General features: G+C 46.8%; 1 protein-coding gene across 3 annotated transcripts in view; it reads left to right on the top strand.

The window, feature by feature from the left end:
• The window catches only part of NCOR1 (nuclear receptor corepressor 1), a 110,825-nt gene that overhangs the window by 26,792 nt on the left and 63,586 nt on the right, over positions 1-20,447 (top strand). For 2 of the 3 annotated variants that reach the window (XM_079955340.1, XM_079955338.1), the window contains exons 6-15: positions 2,038-2,151; positions 6,215-6,271; positions 7,477-7,529; positions 8,526-8,592; positions 9,708-9,880; positions 10,167-10,229; positions 11,848-11,938; positions 13,865-14,043; positions 15,899-15,953; positions 16,209-16,361. In XM_079955340.1, coding sequence (XP_079811466.1) covers positions 2,038-2,151; positions 6,215-6,271; positions 7,477-7,529; positions 8,526-8,592; positions 9,708-9,880; positions 10,167-10,229; positions 11,848-11,938; positions 13,865-14,043; positions 15,899-15,953; positions 16,209-16,361 — 1,005 coding nt within the window. The remainder of the gene's footprint in view (positions 1-2,037; positions 2,152-6,214; positions 6,272-7,476; positions 7,530-8,525; positions 8,593-9,707; positions 9,881-10,166; positions 10,230-11,847; positions 11,939-13,864; positions 14,044-15,898; positions 15,954-16,208; positions 16,362-20,447) is intronic. The other variant, XM_079955339.1, reaches the window with a different exon arrangement.

Raw genomic sequence — 20,447 nt, 5'->3', positions numbered from 1 at the left:
TCCCAGAGCGGGTAATCTTCATAAAAAGTGGAGGGGGAGGGAAGGAAGGGGAATAAAAGAGCAGGCTAAGTTCAAATTGAAAGCCAGGTGGAATAGCTCTGTCTTACAGGCCCTGCGGAAGGAAGTTAAATCCTGCAGGGCCCTGGTCTCATGGGACAGAGCATTCCACCAGGTCGGAGCCATCACTGAGAAGGCCCTGGCCCTGGTGGGGGATAATCTGACTTCCTTAGGGCCTGGGACCTCTAAACTATGGTTATTCATGGACCTTAAGGTCCTCTGTGGGGCAGACCAGGAGAGGCAGTCCCGTAAATAGACAAGCTTTGTATGCATTGTGATGCCACTTCGAGAGTCTTCCCAAGAGTTAAATGAAGTTTAATCATAATCGTATATTTATATGCCATTTAACCATCGCAAACTGCAGGTGGTCTTTTGCAGAAAAGCAATATAAAAGTTTGATTAAAAAATACTGATAAAAAGCAAACTTTAAATGGAACTCAATCTAAAAATTGTTTTAAAAGAAGTAATTTCATCGTTGACAGTACTGTGCTAGATGGACCAGTGGTCTAATTCAGGATAAGGCAGCTTCCTGCGTTCCTCTCCCTGTTCTAACAGGAAATGCTAGAGAGTTTCCCAAAATTGTGTCTCCAGCTGTTGTTGGACCACAACTCCCATCATCCCTGCCCCCTGGTCCTGCTAGCTAGGGATGATGGGAGTTGTAGTCCAGCAGCAGCTGGAGACACAAGTTTGAGAAACACTAGCATATTCTTGTCCACACCAGGGGGTGGAGAATCTCTGTGGCTTTCCTGCTGCCGTTGGACTCCAATTCCCATCAGCCCCAGCCGGCGTGCCCCAGTCAGTGGTCAGGGATGGATGGGTGCTGGAGTCCCAACAACAGCAGGAGGTTCCACATTGGCAACACGTGGAGTAGGCAAAGCAAAGCATTTGATTCTTTGCTTCACCCCTGGTTTACCAAACCCAGTTTTTCCCTGGTGTAGACTTTTTAGTCTCCCTCTGCATGATCCCTGAAGGACCAGGTGCGCAGCCTGGGAGTCATTTTGGACTCACAGCTGTCCATGGAGGCACAGGTCAAATTTGTGTCCAGGGCAGCTGTCTACCAGCTCCATCTGGTACGCAGGCTGAGACCGTATCTGCTTGCGGACTGCCTTGCCAGAGTGGTGCATGCTCTGTTTATTTCCTGCTTGGACTACTGCAATGCGCTCTACGTGGGGCTACCTTTGAAGGTGACCCGGACGCTGCAATTAATCCAGAATGCAGCAGCTAGACTGGTGACTGGGAGCAGCCGCCAAGACCATATAACACCGGTCTTGAAAGATCTACATTGGCTCCCAGTACGTTTCCGAGCACAATTTAAAGTGTTGGTGCTGACCTTTAAAGCCCTAAACGGCCTCGGTCCTGTATATCTGAAGGAGCGTCTCCACCCCCATCATCCAGCCCAGACACTGAGGTCCAGCACTGAGGGCCTTCTGGCGGTTCCCTCACTGTGAGAAGCCAAGTTACAAGGAACCAGGCAGAGGGCCGCCTTGGTAGTGGCGTCCTCCCTGTGGAACGCCTTCCCACCAGATGTCAAAGAGAACAACAACTACAGTACCAGACTTTTAGAAGACATTTGAAGGCAGCCCTGTTTAGGGAAGCTTTTAATGTTTGATGTATTACAGTATTTTAATATTTTTTTGGAAGCCGCCCAGAGTGGCTGGGGAAGCCCAGCCAGATGGGCGGGGTATAAATAAAAAATTATTATTATTATTATTATTATTATTATTATTATTATTATTATTATTATGTCTCTCTTTTTTTAAGTTCAAAAGCAAAAATACTCTGCAGCCTTGTGACTGGCACAGCCTGGTGGCTCTGCAATCTCTTTGTCCCTCGTTCTTACCTTTACAAATTTGCACCTTACAGCAAACTGTTGATTCAGAGGCTGGCTTTCCCTCCCTCTCTGGTGACTCATTCCCGGTGAGAGCAAGGACCTTGGTACAGATGGCTGATTCTCCCCCCCTCGCTTTTTTTGTCTCCTAGCAACAACTCGAGGAAGAATCTGCAAAGCCCCCTGAGCCGGAGAGACCTGTCTCCCCTCCCCCTGTGGAACAGAAGCACCGCAGCATCGTCCAGATTATTTATGATGAGAATCGGGTAACACTTGCTTCTCCCACCCCTCCTTTTCAAAGCCTCTTTTATATTTGATGCAGGGATTTGCACTGGGCACCAGTTCTTACTTGTGCCCGCGAGAGAGAGGATTCCCGTGTTTGCATGTTGTGATGAGCTGGGGTTGGTGACCTAGTGTGGTTTCATTTTGCATGCCAATTGATCGCACTTTCCCTGGGATGAGCGAATCCGGAAGCCGCCAGTTCCTATTAATGTCTGAACCCAGAAGTGAGGGTTGTTGCTGGTCTTTTTAGGCTCATGGCTTGGATTTTTGAGCAAGTGCCTTGAGTCCCACCCCCTCGGGCCCCCCTCTTCCCTCCCTCTGAGAGATGGAAAGAGAGAATGTGGGTGCAAAAACACACTTTGCTTTCCCAAAGCCTGGTCCAGTAGAATTAATCCGAACTTTTGAAAGCACGTAGAGCACAAAGAGGAAGTGGGAAAGAGCCGCTCTTCCAACTTCCTCCTTCAGCTCTATGTGCTTTTCAAGGGAGAGAAAGGCAAACCTTATAAGTATGAGGAAGGGGTCTGTGAGTGGGGAGTGGCAACCCCTGGCTCCCTAACAAGCCAGGATCCCTAACAAACTGTGGTTTTTTGTTGGGCTATGTGGCACTCCTGCTTTCGCTAGGCTAGTGAGTTTTGTGCTGCACCAGAGACTGCCTTGTTTTCTATGGCGAGAGCCAGTGCGGTGTAGTGGTTAAGAGCGGTGGACTCGTAATCTGGGGAACCGGGTTCGCTTCCCTGCTCCTCCACATGCAGCTGCTGGGTGACCTTGGGCTAGTCACACTTCTCTGAAGTCTCTCAGCCCCACTCACCTTACAGAGTGTTTGTTGTGGGGGAGGAAGGGAAAGGAGAATGTTAGCCGCTTTGAGACTCCTTCGGGTAGTGATAAAGCGGGATATCAAATCCAAACTCTTCTTCTTCTTCTATGGAACAAGGTTGTCTTCATGAGTTCCCAAGACTAAGTGCACCCTGTGTACGGTGGTACCTCGGGTTAAGAACTTAATTCGTTCTGGAGGTCTGTTCTTAACCTGAAACTGTTCTTAACCTGAAGCACCACTTTAGCTAATGGTTGCCACGCCGCTACTGCGCGATTTCTGTTCTCATCCTGAAGCAAAGTTCTTAACCCGAGGGTACTATTTCTGGGTTAGCGGAGTCTGTAACTTGAAGCGTCTGTAACCTGAAGCGTTTGTAACCCGAGGTACCGCTGTATATAGCAGAAGTCATTTCTTTATTCCAAGTTCAGCTTTGCAAGAGCTTCCAGGGCAACATTTTGAAGCAAGCTTTAAGCTTTCATTTACAAAGCATGTGGCCAGAGTTCCACAAGTTTGGGGCTTGCTCAGAGCTGAATACAGTGGTACCTCGGGTTACAAACCCTTCAGGTTACAAACTCCGCTAACCCAGAAGTTGTACCTTGGGTTGCAAACTTTGCCCCTGGATGAGAATGGAAATTGCGTGGCGTCGGCGTTAGGCCCCATTAGTGAAAGCTCACCTTAGGTTAAGAACGGACCTCTGGAACGAATTACATGTAACCCAAGGTACTTCTGTAAAAAGGTGTATTTGTTGGGACTTTCCCCTCCATCAGTTCACTATAATAAGAATAATAGATAAATTTTGCTTTTAGGAAGATGCAGTCCTCCAGCTGTTGCTGGACTCCAGCTCCCATCAGCCCCTGCCAGCTCAGCCATTGTTCAGGGCTCTGGAAGGCTACATTTGCAGGGAGGGACACAGGTTCCTCACCCCTGGTATATTCCAGAGGCTTTTTAAGCACCGGTCAACCAGATCCTCCAGTGCCCAGCTCTTTTCTGGTATCTTTCCGAGCAAGGAAAGTGTGTGTTGTCATTCCAGGATATAGCGTAATCCTGTGGTTCCCTAACTTTTTGGGTGCACGACCCTCTTGGTTCCATAAACTGATCCCCATTGTCCCCTGCCCTGCCTCATAAAAAGCATTATTTAAATAGCGGTTTGTGTGACCCACTAAGGAACATAATAGCACAATAAAATTCAAAACAGTCACAATTAACTGCACATTGATTCAAAATCCAATTAGAACTATTTAGTTTAATTAATTCATCACAATTGGTATACTCAGTCCAGTGACACCAGCTTTTTAAAATCCGAGAGGCATTTAAACCTCAAGCACCCCATTGCCTCTTAGTGCCCCCCATGCAATCCCACCGCCCCCCTAGGGAGCTATGCTGCCCACTTTGGGATCCACTGGCGTAATCCATTCCACGTTTGCTAGTCACCTGAGGGGCAGGTGGGCCGTGAAGCCCCTTCCCCGGACATTCCACCCAGCCACCTCTCTGACTGCTTTAATTGAGGATGCCCCCCCCCCCGATCTTTTGAGCCCAGCCATGGTAACTGTGTTCTGTGTCTGTTGCCAAACTCCTGCCTGATGCAACATGGTGGTGGCGACACTGAATGTACACAAGCCTGGCCGTAACCTGTGTGTGTGTGTTTGTGTGTGTGAGAGAGAGCTATCTCTATTCTCCCCGTTGTGTAAGCGAGAGCCATTTCCATGGAGAAGAATGCTGTCAAAGAGGAAGGCGAAGTCAGCGCGAATAACCTCCGTTTCAGCTGGAAAGTTCAGCTGGTCTTGGGGGAGGGATATTTTGGCCAGGACGCAAGGCCTTAAAATTTGGATCCCAAAGATCTTTGGATACCAAGCAAACCCCTGGGTCCAAGTGCAAGTATCCAAACATCCTCCTGGCTCTTCAGGCATGGTAGACCTTAATGTCTGTCTCCCCCTCCATCATCGTCATCAACGACAACAACAACATATTTTAGCACTGAAGCATTGGGGGGGGGGGGGGGGAGCTTTGCATCTCGGTTGTGAAGAACCAGGGTTGGGCAGGGGATAAAAGAAATAGGAAACACTTCCCCCACCAGGGCAGAAATGGAACTGGGTTTGGGATGGACAACCCTCCTTAGAAAATATTTTTGCACTCAGAATGTTGTGTGAAATGTTTCCTTAATATATGTGTGTGTGTTTGTATATATCTATATGTTTGTGTGTGTGTATTTTCTCTTAAGTGCCCCAGTGCTATGTCTTAGAATAAGGGACAGATAGAAGGAGGGAATATGTGTGTGTTTGTTTATAGACAGCTTTCTATATCCATTTAAACCTGTGTGGGTGCACATATCTTGTCTATCTATCCATAGAAACTTATCTCTTTGTAAACATAATCGATATTATCAAAATCTGTGGGTGGGTGCCCACATCTATCTACCCATAGAGAACTCTCCGTGTAGACCTAACTTATCTGTTGAAACTGTGTATTTGCATACACATCTATCCATAGAAACCTCTTTCTGTGTGCAAGCCCATCTATTTATATTGAAACCTCTCTCTCTCTTTGTGTACACCTCTGCCTGTCCGTAGAAACCCCTGGTGTGTGTGTATACCATGGGTAGGCAAACTAAGGCCCGGGGGCCGGATCCGGCCCAATTGCAGACGATGTGAGAATCAGCATGTTTTTATATGAGTAGAAGTTGTGCTTTTATTTAAAATGCATTTCTGGGCTATTTGTGGGGTATAGGAATTCATTCATTCCCCCCATCAAAATATAGTCTGGCCCCCATAAGGTCTGAGGGACAGTGGACTGGCCCCCTGCTGAAAAAGCTTGTAGACCCCTGTCCTAGAACCATGGAGTCCATACGGGAATTGAACCTGCAGCCTTGGAGCTAAACCAACTGAGCTCTCCCGGCATACTTCTGCTGAATCAGCCCATTGATCAGTATTGTCTAAACTGATTGGCAGGTGCTGTCCAGGATCTCAGGCCTTTTCCCAGTTTTGCCTGGCAATTGTGGGAACTGAACCTGGGACCTGACTCAGACCAAGGTGGCTTCTTGTGTTCCTGCTTCAACCCTTTATTCAGAACCATGAGGACTAGGATCTTACTTTGCTTTTATGGTGTATATCTATATCCATTTATTGAAACGTGTGTACATATTTCTGTCTACATACATGGGTGTGTATATATATCACCTTGCTGATTTTCTGGGCCATCCAATGATGCCTTTCTCTCCCCCCCCCCCCCGGGTTTTGCAGAAAAAGGCTGAAGAAGCCCACAAGATCTTCGAAGGCCTCGGCCCCAAAGTCGAACTGGTGAGCAACCCTGTAATTTTTGTGGCCTTTGCATGTGTGTCTCTTTCTCAAACTTGCTTTTAGCTCTTCCAGCGCAGGGGTGGGGTGGGGATTCTCCCCACAGGTTCTTGGGCCCCGCTTCCCAATAATAATAATAATAATAATAATAATAATAATAATAATAATAAATTATTTATTATTTATACCCCGCCCATCTGGCTGGGTTTCCCCAACCACTCTGGGTGGCTTCCAACAAAACACTAAAATACAATAATCAATTAGACATTAAAAGCTTCCCTAGACAGAGCTGCCTTCAGATGTCTTCTAAAAGTTTGGTAGTTATTTTTCTCTTTGACATCTGGTGGGAGGGCATTCCACAGGGCGGGTGCCACTACCAAGAAGGCCCTCTGCCTGGTTCCCTGTAACTTGGCTTCTCGCAGCGAGGGAACCGCCAGAAGGCCCTCGGCACTGGACCTCAGGTAGAACAATGGAGGTTGAGACACTCCTTCAGGTATACTGGACCAAGGCCGTTTAGGACTTTCAAGGTCAGCACCAACACTTTGAATTATGCTTGGAAATGTACTGGGAGCCAGTGTAGGTCTTTCAAGACCGGGGTTATATGGTCTTGGCGGCCGCTCTCAGTCACCAATCTAGCTGCCACATTTTGGATTAGTTGTAGTTTCCGGGTCACCTTCAAAGGTAGCCCCACATACAGCGCATTGCAGTAGTCCAAGCGAGAAATAACCAGGGCATGTACCACTCTGGCGAGACAGTCTGCGGGCAGGGAGGGTCTCAGCCTACGTACCAGATGGAGCTGGTAGACAGCTGCCCTGGACACAGAATTGACCTGCGCCTCCATGGACAGCAGTGAGTCCACAATGACTCCCAGATGAGTTGGGAGCTCTCCAGATCTGGGAGGGCACTAAGTGTCTTGGTGGGTCGTTAGCTTCCTTTGAACTGGAACGCCTTGGCCCAGCTTTCTAGGGCGGGCGGGTGTTCCTGGCTGTGCTGGCTTTGTGCCTGCCGCACGTGCGTGGCGGTGCTTAAAGTGCCCTCTTTGTGAGGTTTGCTATTAAGCAAAAAAATCTTGCCCTGATGTGTTCTGTGCTGTGGCTCTGGCTTTGCAAGGGGTTGGGCCAGACAACCCTTTGGACCCCACCTGACGCTACAGTTCCATGATTCCTTGTTCTTCTTACCTTTTTTTCTTTCCACCCCCTGCTCCGCAGCCGCTCTACAACCAGCCGTCGGACACAAAGGTGTACCATGAAAACATCAAAACGTAAGTGCCTCGCATCACCACCAACATGATGGTTCCCCAGCCTGGGTAGCTTTGAAAGACGGTTGGACTCTTGTATATGCAACTGAGAGATGGATAGTGAGAAGTCCTTTTTACTCATTTCTCTCTCTTTTTAAGAAATCTTTCTTGTTTCCTTTAATACAGTGGCACCTTGGTTCTCAAACTTAATCTGTTCCAGAAGTCCGTTCCAAAACCAAAGCGTTCCAAAACCAAGGCACGCTTTCTCATAGAAAGTCATGCAAAAACGGATTAATCCGTTCCAGACTTTTAAAAACAACCCCTAAAACAGCCGTTTAACATGAATTTTACTGTCTAATGAGACCATGGATCCATAAACTGAAAGCAGTAAACAATGTACTGCAATCACACAATCAATCCATCAGTAGCTCCACACAGCCACAAAAACAAAACAAAAAAAGATCCGCAAAAACAAAAACACAAAATTAATAGCAAAAACAGACAGACCTCAGCATAACACTCAAAATGGAGCATGTTTGGCTTCCGAAAAAAGTTCGCAAACCAGAACACTTACTTCCAGGTTTGCACTGTTTGGCTTCCAAGTTGTTTGAGTACCAAGCTGTTTGAGAACCAAGGTACCACTAAAAAATAATAATAATAATTAATAAATTTATTATTATTTATTATTACCAGCTGCAATGGCTATGCTTTGCCTCTGAATATTTCCGGTTGCTGGAAAGGGCAGCGGGAGAGTGTGTTCAGGTCCTGCTGGCAGGCCACTTTGAGAACAGGATGCTGGACTAGATGTGCTACTGGCCTGATCCAGCTAGAGGCAGGATGTTTCTGAATCCTAGTTGCTAGGGACCGCAAATTGGGATGTCCCTCTTGCAGGCTTCCCATGGGAGGGTGTGCCTCTGGTTGGCCCCTGCGAAGACGGGATGCTGGACTCGGTGGGCCCCCTTTGGCCAGATCCAGCAGCCAAGCTCTCTTCTGATGCCTTTCATGCTCTTTTTTTGTTAGGAACCAAGTCATGAGAAAAAAACTGATCCTCTTTTTCAAGAGAAGGAATCATGCCAGGAAACAGAGGGTATGGATCTATTTATTTGTTTATTTTTTGTCCCCCTGCACATAAATTTTTGGGAGCGGCCGGTTAGCTTGTTGTTAGCACAGGCTGTCTTTTCCCTCCCCTTAAAACGCACCCCAAAACTCGCTGTCATCCGTCAGTTACGAGGGTATTTGTTTTGGTGCTGAGAGTTGTCCTTTATACACAAAGCAGCACATCTCATTCACCTGCCTATACGTGGGCATAGGTGGCAAATACCCAAACCTTACAGATGGCTCTCCTTTCTGGGCTCAGAACTCAGCACCCGAAGCCCCACAGGTAAGAGAAATGCCCTTAAATACGGAAGCTATTAAATTTGGGTGTGAATAAGCTAACTGTGACATTAAGACATACTAGCTCACTCGATGAAATAAAAAATGAATGGAATTTAGCTGTGTTAGGATGCATCAAAAAGGGTGTGTTTTACATGAGAAGTGCCTACGAAATTACCAACCATTTGATTTTGTGTGTCCTTTGTTAAAAACGAAACAGAGCTCTGATTGAGCACCAGTGAAGCTGAAACAGGGCAAAATTAGGTGGCTTGGTGCATTTCTGGTTTGCACATAATGCTAAACCATGGATTATTAAACTATATTAAATCGTGACTTAGCATTATGTGAGATCCCAGATAAGTACCTTAATTATGGTTTGTCAGCTTGTTTTAAGATTAATCATTAGCCAAGGATTTGTGTCTGGCTTATAAACTTTAGTTGGTATTAACCATAGCTTAGCATTACGTGCAAACTTGGACCTCCTCCTTAACCATGGTTAAGGAGCCATCACCAAATATACAGAGCCATGAGTGAACAGCGGCGAAAAATTTGAGCTGCTGTCAAGGATACCTGTTCTGGCTGATGCTTTTAAGTATCCTGTGATGTGACAAAATCAGGTTTAAGTGATGGGCTTCAAGGTGCCTCAGCTTTAATGATGGTTTACTCTAACCATGGTTCAGCAGTATTTGTGAACCAGGTCTGTATGCCTTCTGAAGCTGCCATCTTTTCAGTTTTGTGTCATGCAGTGGCATTCTGGCGTTGTACGAGAGAGAGCTTTTTTTAATCCAGAAATTGGGGGGGTTGGGGGCTGTGTGTGGAATTAACCAGGAGCAGAAAATCTGTCAGCGTTACGATCAGCTGATGGAAGCCTGGGAGAAGAAAGTGGACCGCATAGAGAACAACCCCCGCCGGAAGGCAAAGGAGAGCAAGACCCGCGAGTATTATGAGAAGCAGTTCCCCGAAATCCGGAAGCAGAGGGAGCAGCAGGAGCGGTTTCAGAGGTAAATGGGAGTTCTGGTCCAACTGGTCCGGAGGGCACCAGGCTGGCAAAGGCCAATCTGGTCCAGCCTTCTGATTTCCCCCAACAGCACCTGGGTGGTGCCTCCTGAGCGGGACATTGATCAGAGGGCCATATCACAGAGTGGTGCAGGAGAGGCAGTGTGGTGCAGTGGTTAGCGTGCTGGACTAGGACCTGGGAGACCAGGGTTCAAATCTCCCTACTCAGCCATGAAGCTCAGTTGGTGATCTCGGGCCAGTCACTCACTCTCAGCCCAACCTCCCTCGCAGGCTCGTCGAGGACAAAATGAAGAGAAGAACCACGTCCGCCACCTTCAGCTCCTCAGAGGAAAGGTGGGTGGCAATGAATGAAATAATGGATTCTGTTGGGGATTCTTAAAAGGAAGAGGCCACCCCACACACATCCTAGGCTGGTGCAGATTTCACACGTCAGTTGGGGGCTCTCTGAAATGGGCCCAGGCCTCCTTCCCCGGGCTGGATCAAAACGTTTTGTTTTGTTTGTTTTGTTTTTTTTAGAATAATATTTATTCAGGTTTTAAAACATTACAAAAAAAAACAGAAAACACAATACAAAAAAAAACAAGACATTTCCAAGAAAAAATGCAAAAAAAACCCAAAAAAGCAAAATAAAATAAAATCCAGAAACAGATAAAAAGGAAAGAAAATAATTAGAAAGTACATACAATCAAACAGAGGGGGAAAAAACAAGTTAAACCTTTACATAATTTCTTTCTATGACTTATTTCCTTGACCTCCTCACACCTCCCCTCTTTGTTTTCTAGTTCAAATAGATATTTCAGCAAATCCTTCATCTTTATTTTTATCCTAATAATTTATCTTAATATACTGTAATTTTCCATTCTCTCTTTCACCAATTAGCCATCCATTTTTACTTTATTTAATCTTATTTCTCATTAAAACTGATATATTTAAACCTATTCTCTTAAGACATTTCCCCTAGGGTCATAAAAATTCCATTCCACGATTTCTCCATCTCTCATTAAAAACAATTTTTTTTTATTAAAAAAAAATTCTCAATATATACACTTTAAATTCCCAATTTTCTTTCACCATCCCCCCTCCCCGGTCTCGGCCCCTGCCAACAGTTCCATCGGCTTACAACAGTCCATCAACCTTGGATCAAAACGTTTTGCAGTTGCATCAACATTGTGTTAGGATAGCCTTCTTTACCACCCTTGAGAGCAGCAGGCTGTCATAGGGGTTTCAAAGCAGGCCACACAGCACATTCATCTCTGCCCTCCAAAATCTTGTCGCTGTTCCTTGTCCCTCCATTATCTGCCACCTGAGGCGGCTGCATTACTCTGCCTCATGATAGGGCCAACCCTCCTGCTGCTGCTAAGGTGATCCCCAGTTCTCATCTTATTTATATGTAAAAGTTAAAGCGACCCCTGACCATTAGGTCCAGTCGTGACCGACTCTGGGGTTGCGGCGCTCATCTAGCTTTATTGGCCGAGGGAGCCGCCATACAGCTTCCGGGTCATGTGGCCAGCATGATTGAGCCACTTCTGGTGAACCAGAGCAGCGCACGGAAACGTTTACCTTCCTGCTGGAGCGGTACCTATTTATCTACTTGCACTTTGACGTGCTTTCGAACTGCTAGGATGGCAGGAGCAGGGACCGAGCAACGGGAACTCGCCCGTCGCGGGGATTTGAACTGCCGACCTTCTGATCGGCAAGTCCTAGGCTCTGTGGTTTAACCCACAGCGCCACCCGCGTCCCCTATTTATATGTAGGAGAGAGCTAAAAAACAGCAACCTTTTCCTCACATCTTTTGCCAAAGCTAGCATGCATTCTGTCCCGTCCGGCCCTGAAGAGGCTGGCTGACCACACCTCACCCTGATATTGCCAATTGTTTTCCTGTTCTCAGAAAAAAGCTACTTTTTTCTTTTCATTTTGGTTTCCCTTTCTGTTGTTGTTGTTGCACTCCCAGGGTGGGGCAGAGAGGGACCGGACTTTCGGCGACCATCGCCCGGAGCGAGCACGAAATCTCGGAGATAATTGACGGGCTCTCGGAACAGGAGGTAAGGACCAGGCTTCTTATTTATGTTAGAGCATCTTTACCCCTCTCTTCAGCCGAAAAGGCTCCCAGAGCGGCTTACATATGATCAAGGAAAACAAGACAGTCCCCTGCCTGCCCAGACTTAAAGGTAAAGGTAAAGGTACCCCTGCCCGTACGGGCCAGTCTTGACAGACTCCGGGGTTGTGCGCCCATCTCACTTAAGAGGCCAGGGGCCAGCGCTGTCCGGAGACACTTCCGGGTCACGTGGCCAGCGTGACATCGCTGCTCTGGCGAGCCAGAGCTGCACACGGAAACGCCGTTTACCTTCCCGCTGGTAAGCAGTCCCTATTTATCTACTTGCACCCGGAGGTGCTTTCGAACTGCTAGGTTGGCAGGCGCTGGGACCGAGCAGCGGGAGCGCACCCCGCCGCAGGGATTCGAACCGCCGACCTTTCGATCGGCAAGTCCTAGGCGCTGAGGCTTTAACCCACAGCGCCACCTGCGTCCCCAGACTTACAATCTGATAAAAAACCAAAACATGACACACATAGCATCTTTGAATTTGGAAGAGGGGAGGGCGCATTCATCTTGTACGGAGTCCTTTGCCAGATATATTCTTACAAGCTCTATCCTCTTCTCTTTGTCAGGTGACCCCCTAGTCTCTTCCCAGAGCTATAATTGCCTTCACAGGGAACTCTGGGGATTGTAGCTCCGGGATGGGAATAGGTATACAGTGGTACCTTGGGTTAAGTACTTACAGTAGTGCCCCGCAAGACGAATGCCTCGCAAGACGGAAAACTCGCTAGACGAAAGAGTTTTCCGTTTTAGAGGTGCTTCGCAAAACGAATTTCCTATGGGCTTGCTTTGCAAGACGAAAATGTCTTGCGAGTTCCTGCGGGGTTTCCCCCCCCCCTTTCTAAGCCGCTTATCCGCTAAGCCGCTAAGCTGCTAAAAGCCGCTAAACCGCTAATAGCGCTAATCCGCTAAGGCGTCAATGGGCTTGCTTCGCAAGACAAAAAAACCGCTAGACGAAGAGACTCGCGGAACGGATTCATTTTGTCTTGCGAGGCACCACTGTAATTTGTTCCGGAGGTCCGTTCTTAACCTGAAACTGTTCTTAACCTGAAGCACCAGTTTAGCTAATGGGGCCTCCTGCTGCCGCCGCACCACTGGAGCACAATTTCTGTTCTCATCCTGTTCTCATCCTGAAACAAAGTTCTTAACCTGAGGCACTATTTCTGGGTTTATTGGAGTCTGTAACCTGAAGCGTATGTAACCTGAAGCATATGTAACCCGAGGTACCACTGTACTAACAACTCTCAGCCTCCTTAACAAACTACACTTCCCAGGAGTCTTTGGGAGAAGCCTTGAATGATTAAAGTGATCTCGTAGTGTTTTAACTGTATGGGTGCGAATGTGCCCTTAGCTGGGCCTTTGGCCTGACCCAACTGGGCTCTTCTGAGGTAGGCTAGTCAGAGGGGGGCTTTGTGGGTCGAGACGGGTCTGGCCCAGACCAACGCAGCAAGCCTTATGGCTGGGACATTCTTACGTGTGTGAACATGGATTCGAATCCTGAAGTCCAGCGTGGTGCACACATCCCATAACCTGTGCTTTTTATAGCCTGATCTTACGCCATGTCCAGCACAGCATGTTTTCCCTGTCCTAATGTGGATTTTCTTACAGCATTGGCAAACCCCTTAAATCATCTGCAGCAAAGGGTAGCTTTTCATGAACAAGCACCACCATCTTCTTCTTCTTCTTCTTCTTCTTCTTCTGTACTTGTAACTAAGGAAGTCCAAGATGTAACCGCAAAAGCTGACACCCCTCCCCCCCTTTTTAAAAAGCAATTTTGGCTCTGTCTTGGCTGACTTGGGGGGGGTCCATTACTTGTAAACAGAAACTTCACTATAAAATTTGTGTGTGTGTTTTTCCTTCTCCGGTCTTGCAGAATAACGAGAAACAAATGCGCCAGCTCTCGGTCATTCCTCCCATGATGTTTGACGCGGAACAGAGGCGGGTGAAGTTCATAAACATGAACGGGCTGATGGAGGACCCCATGAAAATCTACAAGGATCGGCAGTTCATGAATGTCTGGACAGACCACGAGAAGGAGATCTTTAAAGAAAAGTACTTTTATTTATTTTGTGTTTGTGTGGGGGTTTTTAAGGGTGTGCATTGCACAGTAGAAAAATTGGTTGCATGGCGACAAACTAGGGCCAGTAAAGGCAAGTGATGGTCTAATTCAGGAATGGGGAATCCGTGGCCCTCCCATGGACTACAGATCCCATCATCCTTGACCATTAGATGGGGCTAATGGGGCTTGGGAGTCCCAGCAACACCTGGAGGGATAAAGGTTCCCCTTCCATGACCTGAAACATCACTTGCTTTTACTTCCCCTCCATCACTTGCTTTCACTGCCCCTAGATACCTCCAGCATAACTCTGCCTCCTTTTAAATCAGGGATGGGCAACCCGTTCACCTCCAGGTGTTGCTGGACTACAGCTCCCATCATTCTTCATGGTTGGTAGGGTTGAACGGGGCAGATGGGAATTGTATATTATTAGGACCCCTGGACAGTTAAGCCCAGTCAAATTCGACTATGGGGTGCGGCGCTCATCTCCGCTTTTAGGCCGAGGGAGCTGGCGTTTGTCCGCAGACAGCTTTCTGGGTCATGTGTCCAGCATGACTAAACCGCTTCTGGCGCATGGAACACCATGATGCTTGCCAGAGTGCATGGAAACACCATTTACCTTCCCACTGTGCCTATTTATCTACTTGCACTGGTATGTTTTTGAACAGCTAGGTTGGCAGGAGCTGGGACAGAGCAACGGGAGTTCACTCCGTCACAGAGATTTGAACTGCCGAACTTGTGATCGGCAAACCCAAGAGGCTCAGTGGTTTAGACCGCAGTGCCACCCACGTCCCTGAGTGTATATATTATTAAGTCAGCTTCAAACCAATGCTTTTGTAGCCTGGGTTGTTCTGAAGCTGGGAACGGTAATATCTACATATGGACACAATGGAAAAACTGGTTAATTATAAGACTTCTATTTTGTTGGCTCGCCCTGTGAAAGGTCTATTTGCGGGAGCAGTGGGTTCATTTCACGTAGCCGCTTATTCAGCTTAATGATTGACAAAACACAGATTGATAATAAATGCTCACAATTACTTTGGATTCAGCTGTCAGAGTTGTTTGTCTTCTGTGGTTGCCATGCAAGTGACGTATAGTCGTCAGGCTTGGTATTCAACCTTGAAATGCTCACCTTTTGTTAAAAAAACCAAAACAGAGGTCAGGTTTCTAGTCCTGATGGATGATGAGAGTGTAAACTTTTAGGCCCTGCAGGTGATGTCCGGCAAAAGGAACGCAGAATGCTGCCTTATAATGATCCAGGCCATTAATCCATCCAGCTCAGTATTGTTTGCACTGTTCGGCAGCAGCTCTCTAGGGGTTCAGGCAAGGAAGGCTTTTCCCAGCCCTACCTGGAGATTAGGGATTGGACCAGAGATCTTTGGCATGCCAAGGGGGTAGGCACAGCCCCTCAGCCAAGGGGGTAGGCACAGCCCCTCAGTTTAAAGGGCCTTTCCCACAAGATTCGAGTCCTTGTGATTCTGAATTACACAGCTGCCTTCTGCGAAGCCAACCCATCAAGCTTAGTGTTGTCTGCACAGACCAGCAGTCTTTCACCTGGAGATGCCAGGACTCGAACCTGGGACTTTCTGCATGTGAAGCCAGGACTCTCCCACTGGGCTACGGCCCTTCCTCCAGTTAAATGCCAGAAGTTGACAGGGCGACCAAGCAGGGTTTCTTGAAACTGAGGCGGGGGTGCTTTGGCTATTTTGAAGCCCTCCTTTTTAATATTTGAAGTTGCCTTTAACCAGGTTCCAAAAGGGGTCTAGCAAAATGTAGCCCTGGTAACTGTGATGGTTTTAATTTTGGATGGCAGAACATGAGGTTTTCTCTGTGTGTTTTCCTCCCCATCAGATTTGTCCAGCATCCTAAGAACTTTGGCTTAATTGCTTCCTACTTAGAAAGAAAGGTGAGATGCATTTTTGGTTTTTTTGTCATGGAATGTGCACTTAATTCTCAAGATGGCTTCTTAAGTGGTTTGCACTTGCAAACTATGCCTGATTAAAATTCTCTACAACAAATATGCAGTGTGTAGCGTTATGTGTGACCCAGGCTAATGTAATTCCCTCACTTCTAAGCCCAGGTCTGCACAATTGATGGTGAGAGCATTTACATGGCGTATCCCACTGAGGGTCCGTAAGTTAAGCAAATCTTTCCATTTCAGAATGTTCCAGACTGTGTCTTGTATTATTATTTGACCAAGAAAAATGAGAACTACAAGGCCCTTGTGCGAAGGAACTACGGCAAGCGGCGGGGAAGGAACCAGGTGCGTTGCGTTGAGTGTTGCGACCCGCTCGTTTTCTCACGACTGAAAAAGGCAATTTTAAAATTATTATTATCTTACAAATATATATATATCTATGTAATTTTCTATGCAAAGTTTTGTGGGGCGCTGTTTTTAAAGAAGTTTCCCCCACCCCAAATGTACTGATGGCTTGGGCAAAGGGTTTTTCCTTGGATTAAAACGGGAGACTTCACTGTTGTACCAAGAAAAAAGATATCTCTCTCTCTCTCTCTCTCTCTCTCTCTCACACACACACACACACACACACACACAGCGAGAGATGCCCTTGCCCTTCCTCCCTGTGGTTCCCCAGGGGTGTCTGCAGTTCGTAGAGCGTGAGACTCTTAATCAGGGTTGTGGATTCGATACTCACATTGGGGCAAAAAGTTGCATTTCAAGACCCCGCAACCACCCCCTCATAAAGAATAAGACACCAGGACACAGATATTATGTTAATGTTATTGGGCAAATCTTGGCCACAACTTTATTGATTACAGACTGTGAGCAGTATTGGCTTAGGCATTGAATGGACCCGACTCTATCTGACTCCTGCCCGCTGCGCAGGAAGTCTGGTAAGGGTAAATCACCAGAAGGGGGAGCCCTGTTGATGCAGACCAACTCAAGCTCCTCTAGACGTTCCCATCAGGGTTGTGTCATGGCCCTAGCCCCGCCCCGGGCTTTGGACAAGATCCAAACCTCCGGATTCCTTTAACAGAATACCCTTAAGCTTGTAGGGGCAGGTGATGGCCACACCTCCCCTCCCCCATCATAAGGTCAAACAATGCCTAACCACAAAACCTTACAAGTTGTGACGTTTGCTACGAGGCAGGTGAAAACCAAATGGCCCCATGCCAATTTGCCAAGTGGCGACCAACCGAGGTCCATAGCAAGGCCAATGCAAATTAAACCTGAAAATTAGGAAGGGAGGGCGGGAGTTTAAAGCAGCGAGCCAAGAGGAAGTCTTCTGGCTCGCGCCACTGTTTAAATTGTTCCCGGCCACGCCCTCCAGCCACCGGATTGGCCGGATGGCGCTGACGTGGCCGGGATCCCCCCCCCCCTCCCAGGCAATGTGGGACTTCGTCCCCCCACCCCAGAGGAGAGAGGGGGTGGCCACACAGTCCACCGCAACTCCTCCCCACAGGTAAGTGGAGCGGATTTCCTACATTGCAGAGGGGTTGGACTAAGTGATTCTTGTGGTCCCTCCCAGCTCTACAATCCTATGGTCCCATGTGGGTTTCTCCCATCCCCACTTGGAGATTCTGGGGATGGAAGCTGTGGACTGTGGCTAATAATAATAATAATAATAATAATAATAATAATACCTTTATTGTCAACCTGTATACAATGAAATTAAATGAGCCTCCCCCCCCCCACTCAATCTCTTCTCGAACAACACACCACCTTGCAAGACAATTTCGCTGTTATTTTCCATTCAACAGCCTAACAGCCCATGGATAGAAGCTATTTTTTAACCTGTTGGTATGGCTGATTATACTTCGATATCTCCTGCATGAGGGTAGAAGATGAAAGAGGTGATGGCTAGGGTGTGAGTCATTCCTGAGAATTTTTCTCGCTCTCCTAAGGCAATGATCCCTTGCGGTGTCATTTAGCGGGCTCAGGGGACAGCCCATGATATCATGTGCTGTATTAACCACCCTCTGTAGAGATGTTCTGTCCGTGGCCAGCATACCATACTGTGATACAATATGAAAGGACACTTTCTATTGTGGACCGGTAAAAGGAGTTCACCAGTGGTTGTTCAACATTATTCTTTCGCAAGACCCTGGGTCTCTCTTGGGCCTTTCTGACCACCTGAGTTATGTTGATTTTCCAAGTGAGGTCCTCGCTAAGGTAAACTCCCAGGAATTTAAAGGAGGAGACTCTCTCCACACAACCCCCCTGATATACAACAGGGTAGGTTCCCCTCTCTTCCTCCGGAAAAGCCAAGTTTCCAGCCCTCTTGGTTCTGAATTAAGGTCTGATTTTAAAAGGAACATAGGAAGCTGCCTTATACTGAGTCAGACATTGGCCCACCTAGCTCAGTGTTGTCTGCACTGACTGGCAGCGGCTCTCTCCAGGGCAGGGGGGTCTCTCCTAGCCCCACCTGGAGACACAGGGGCTCAAACCTGGGAACTTCTTCAGGCAAAGTGTGTGCTCTGCCACTGAGCTACGGCCGGAGGCGCATGTGGAAGATCAGTGATCGCTCATCAGCTTCACTCCCTCTGGCTGAAACTCTTTGGGGTCAGGAGGGGGCGTGGGCCATGGTTGTGGATCCAAGACAGCAATGTGTAGAAAAAATTGTTGTTCGGGGGCTCCGGGAAATCTCTGAATAGCTGTCAATCGCCCGTTGATGTTTTTAGGGGTGTTTTAGCAGTGATTTGAAAATGGAGTGTGTTCAGCCACAAGGTTTTGGGTTTCTTGCTGGCTTGCATTGTCCCCACCTGCAGAGAATTGTGAGAAAATGGTTGTGTCGATAGAAGCCTGATCTCGACTCTCCAACACAGGGTGGATTTGATTTAAATCAAATTGATTTAAATCACTATTTAAATCACTAGTCTGTAAGACTTGATTTAAATCATTTTATATTATTGCTGGTATAATCTTAATATTTGCAACCAGATGAAGGTTTCATTTTTGGAGTAATAAATTTTCAGAGCAGTTTTTACAGTTATATAAAAAATTACTGATTTGGTTATACTATTAGAAATACATTGACAGATAATTATGAAATTATTGTGAGGTTTAATAAGTTAACGGTTTACATTTGGACAACTTTTCTGCTGTACTTTATTGGAAGGAGAAAAAGAATCATTTCCTTAATAACAATTGAAACAATTTGTTTAAGTAAAACAGTAACATTATAGCATATGTATCCATGTTTGTTAACTGATGTGGGATATTTTTGGGAGAAGAATAGGCTTAGGGGTAAACCCTACACCAGGAATGTCCAACAGGTCGGTCGCTATCTAGCAGACGATCCCCGGGAGGTTTAGGTAGATCGCAGTCGATCGCTGGGTCCTCCATCCGTTCCCTGCCCTCTAGATCGCTAGAACGGAAGAAGGAACTCTCACTGTTTCATTAGCAATTTCTTGGCAAGGTATATTTCTCTTTTACTCCTTTCCCCTGATTCCCCTCCAAAAGTGTGATTTTCCTCCGCAGAAAAAAGCTCAACAACTTTGACCTGAAACCCTCCTCCCCAAAAAAAGGGGTAGATCACTGGGAGTTTTTAATTGTGTGAGTAAATCGCAGTCTCTTGGAAGTTGGTCATCCCTGCCCTACACAAATCCAGATTGGAGCCTCTTAGTTGGCTCCTTATACTCCTCCTTCCTGCAACTTCTGCAAGCAAGCTGTTGCCAAACGTCTTGCTTTGCTTTCCCTTGAGTCCAGTTTTTTTATTCTCATTGACAGTCTTGTTTTAATCTGCAGAAGCAAAGGTCCCACCTGTTCCATATAAAAGATGCTGCTTTGGTTCCGGTATGTTTCCACAGCAGGCAGTGGAAATGAAAACACCAGCTTTTTCTCTCCTAACAATGAGTCATTATTCGTCCCCTTTCTTAAAAAAGGGAAAGTCACTGTGCACTTCCCTCAGGATCTCAAAATGACCTCTAGATTGTTTTATTTATTTAATAGGCAAGCATTAAAAAATTAATATTGGCTAGCAGATTTCGGGTGGTTAAAACTTAATTATAACAGCTGCTGCATCACACATACCTGAAAGGCCTCCTCTTTCTCTACAGCTAAGATTTTGCTTGCTCCACCACATCCAAAACTCAATTTGTTTGTGTCCCAGCAACATTCCTGGGGGAGGGCCTTCTCTATGGCAGTCCCTAACTTGTGGAAGTCCCTCTCCACAAAGAGGTGCATCCTTAGCCTTCATTATACAGTTTCCAGTGAATGCTGAAGACACAGTCTTTAGCCTTTGGCACTTGAGGTTCCAGTGAATGCTGAAGACACAGTCTTTAGCCTTTGGCACTTGAGGTTTCTATTTTTAGGACCAACCTGCTCTCTGCAATTTTAAGTTGTTCTAAACAATATTGTGTTTAAAGTTTTGTAACCCGCCCCAGGAGGCTGAAGGGTGGGCAAACAATATCCATGCAGTAATATATAGATAAGGCAGAT

Source organism: Podarcis cretensis (genome assembly GCF_951804945.1).
Source record: "Podarcis cretensis genome assembly, chromosome: 15".
Taxonomy (NCBI): domain Eukaryota; kingdom Metazoa; phylum Chordata; class Lepidosauria; order Squamata; family Lacertidae; genus Podarcis; species Podarcis cretensis.
This window is presented reverse-complemented; position numbering and strand designations above follow the sequence as displayed.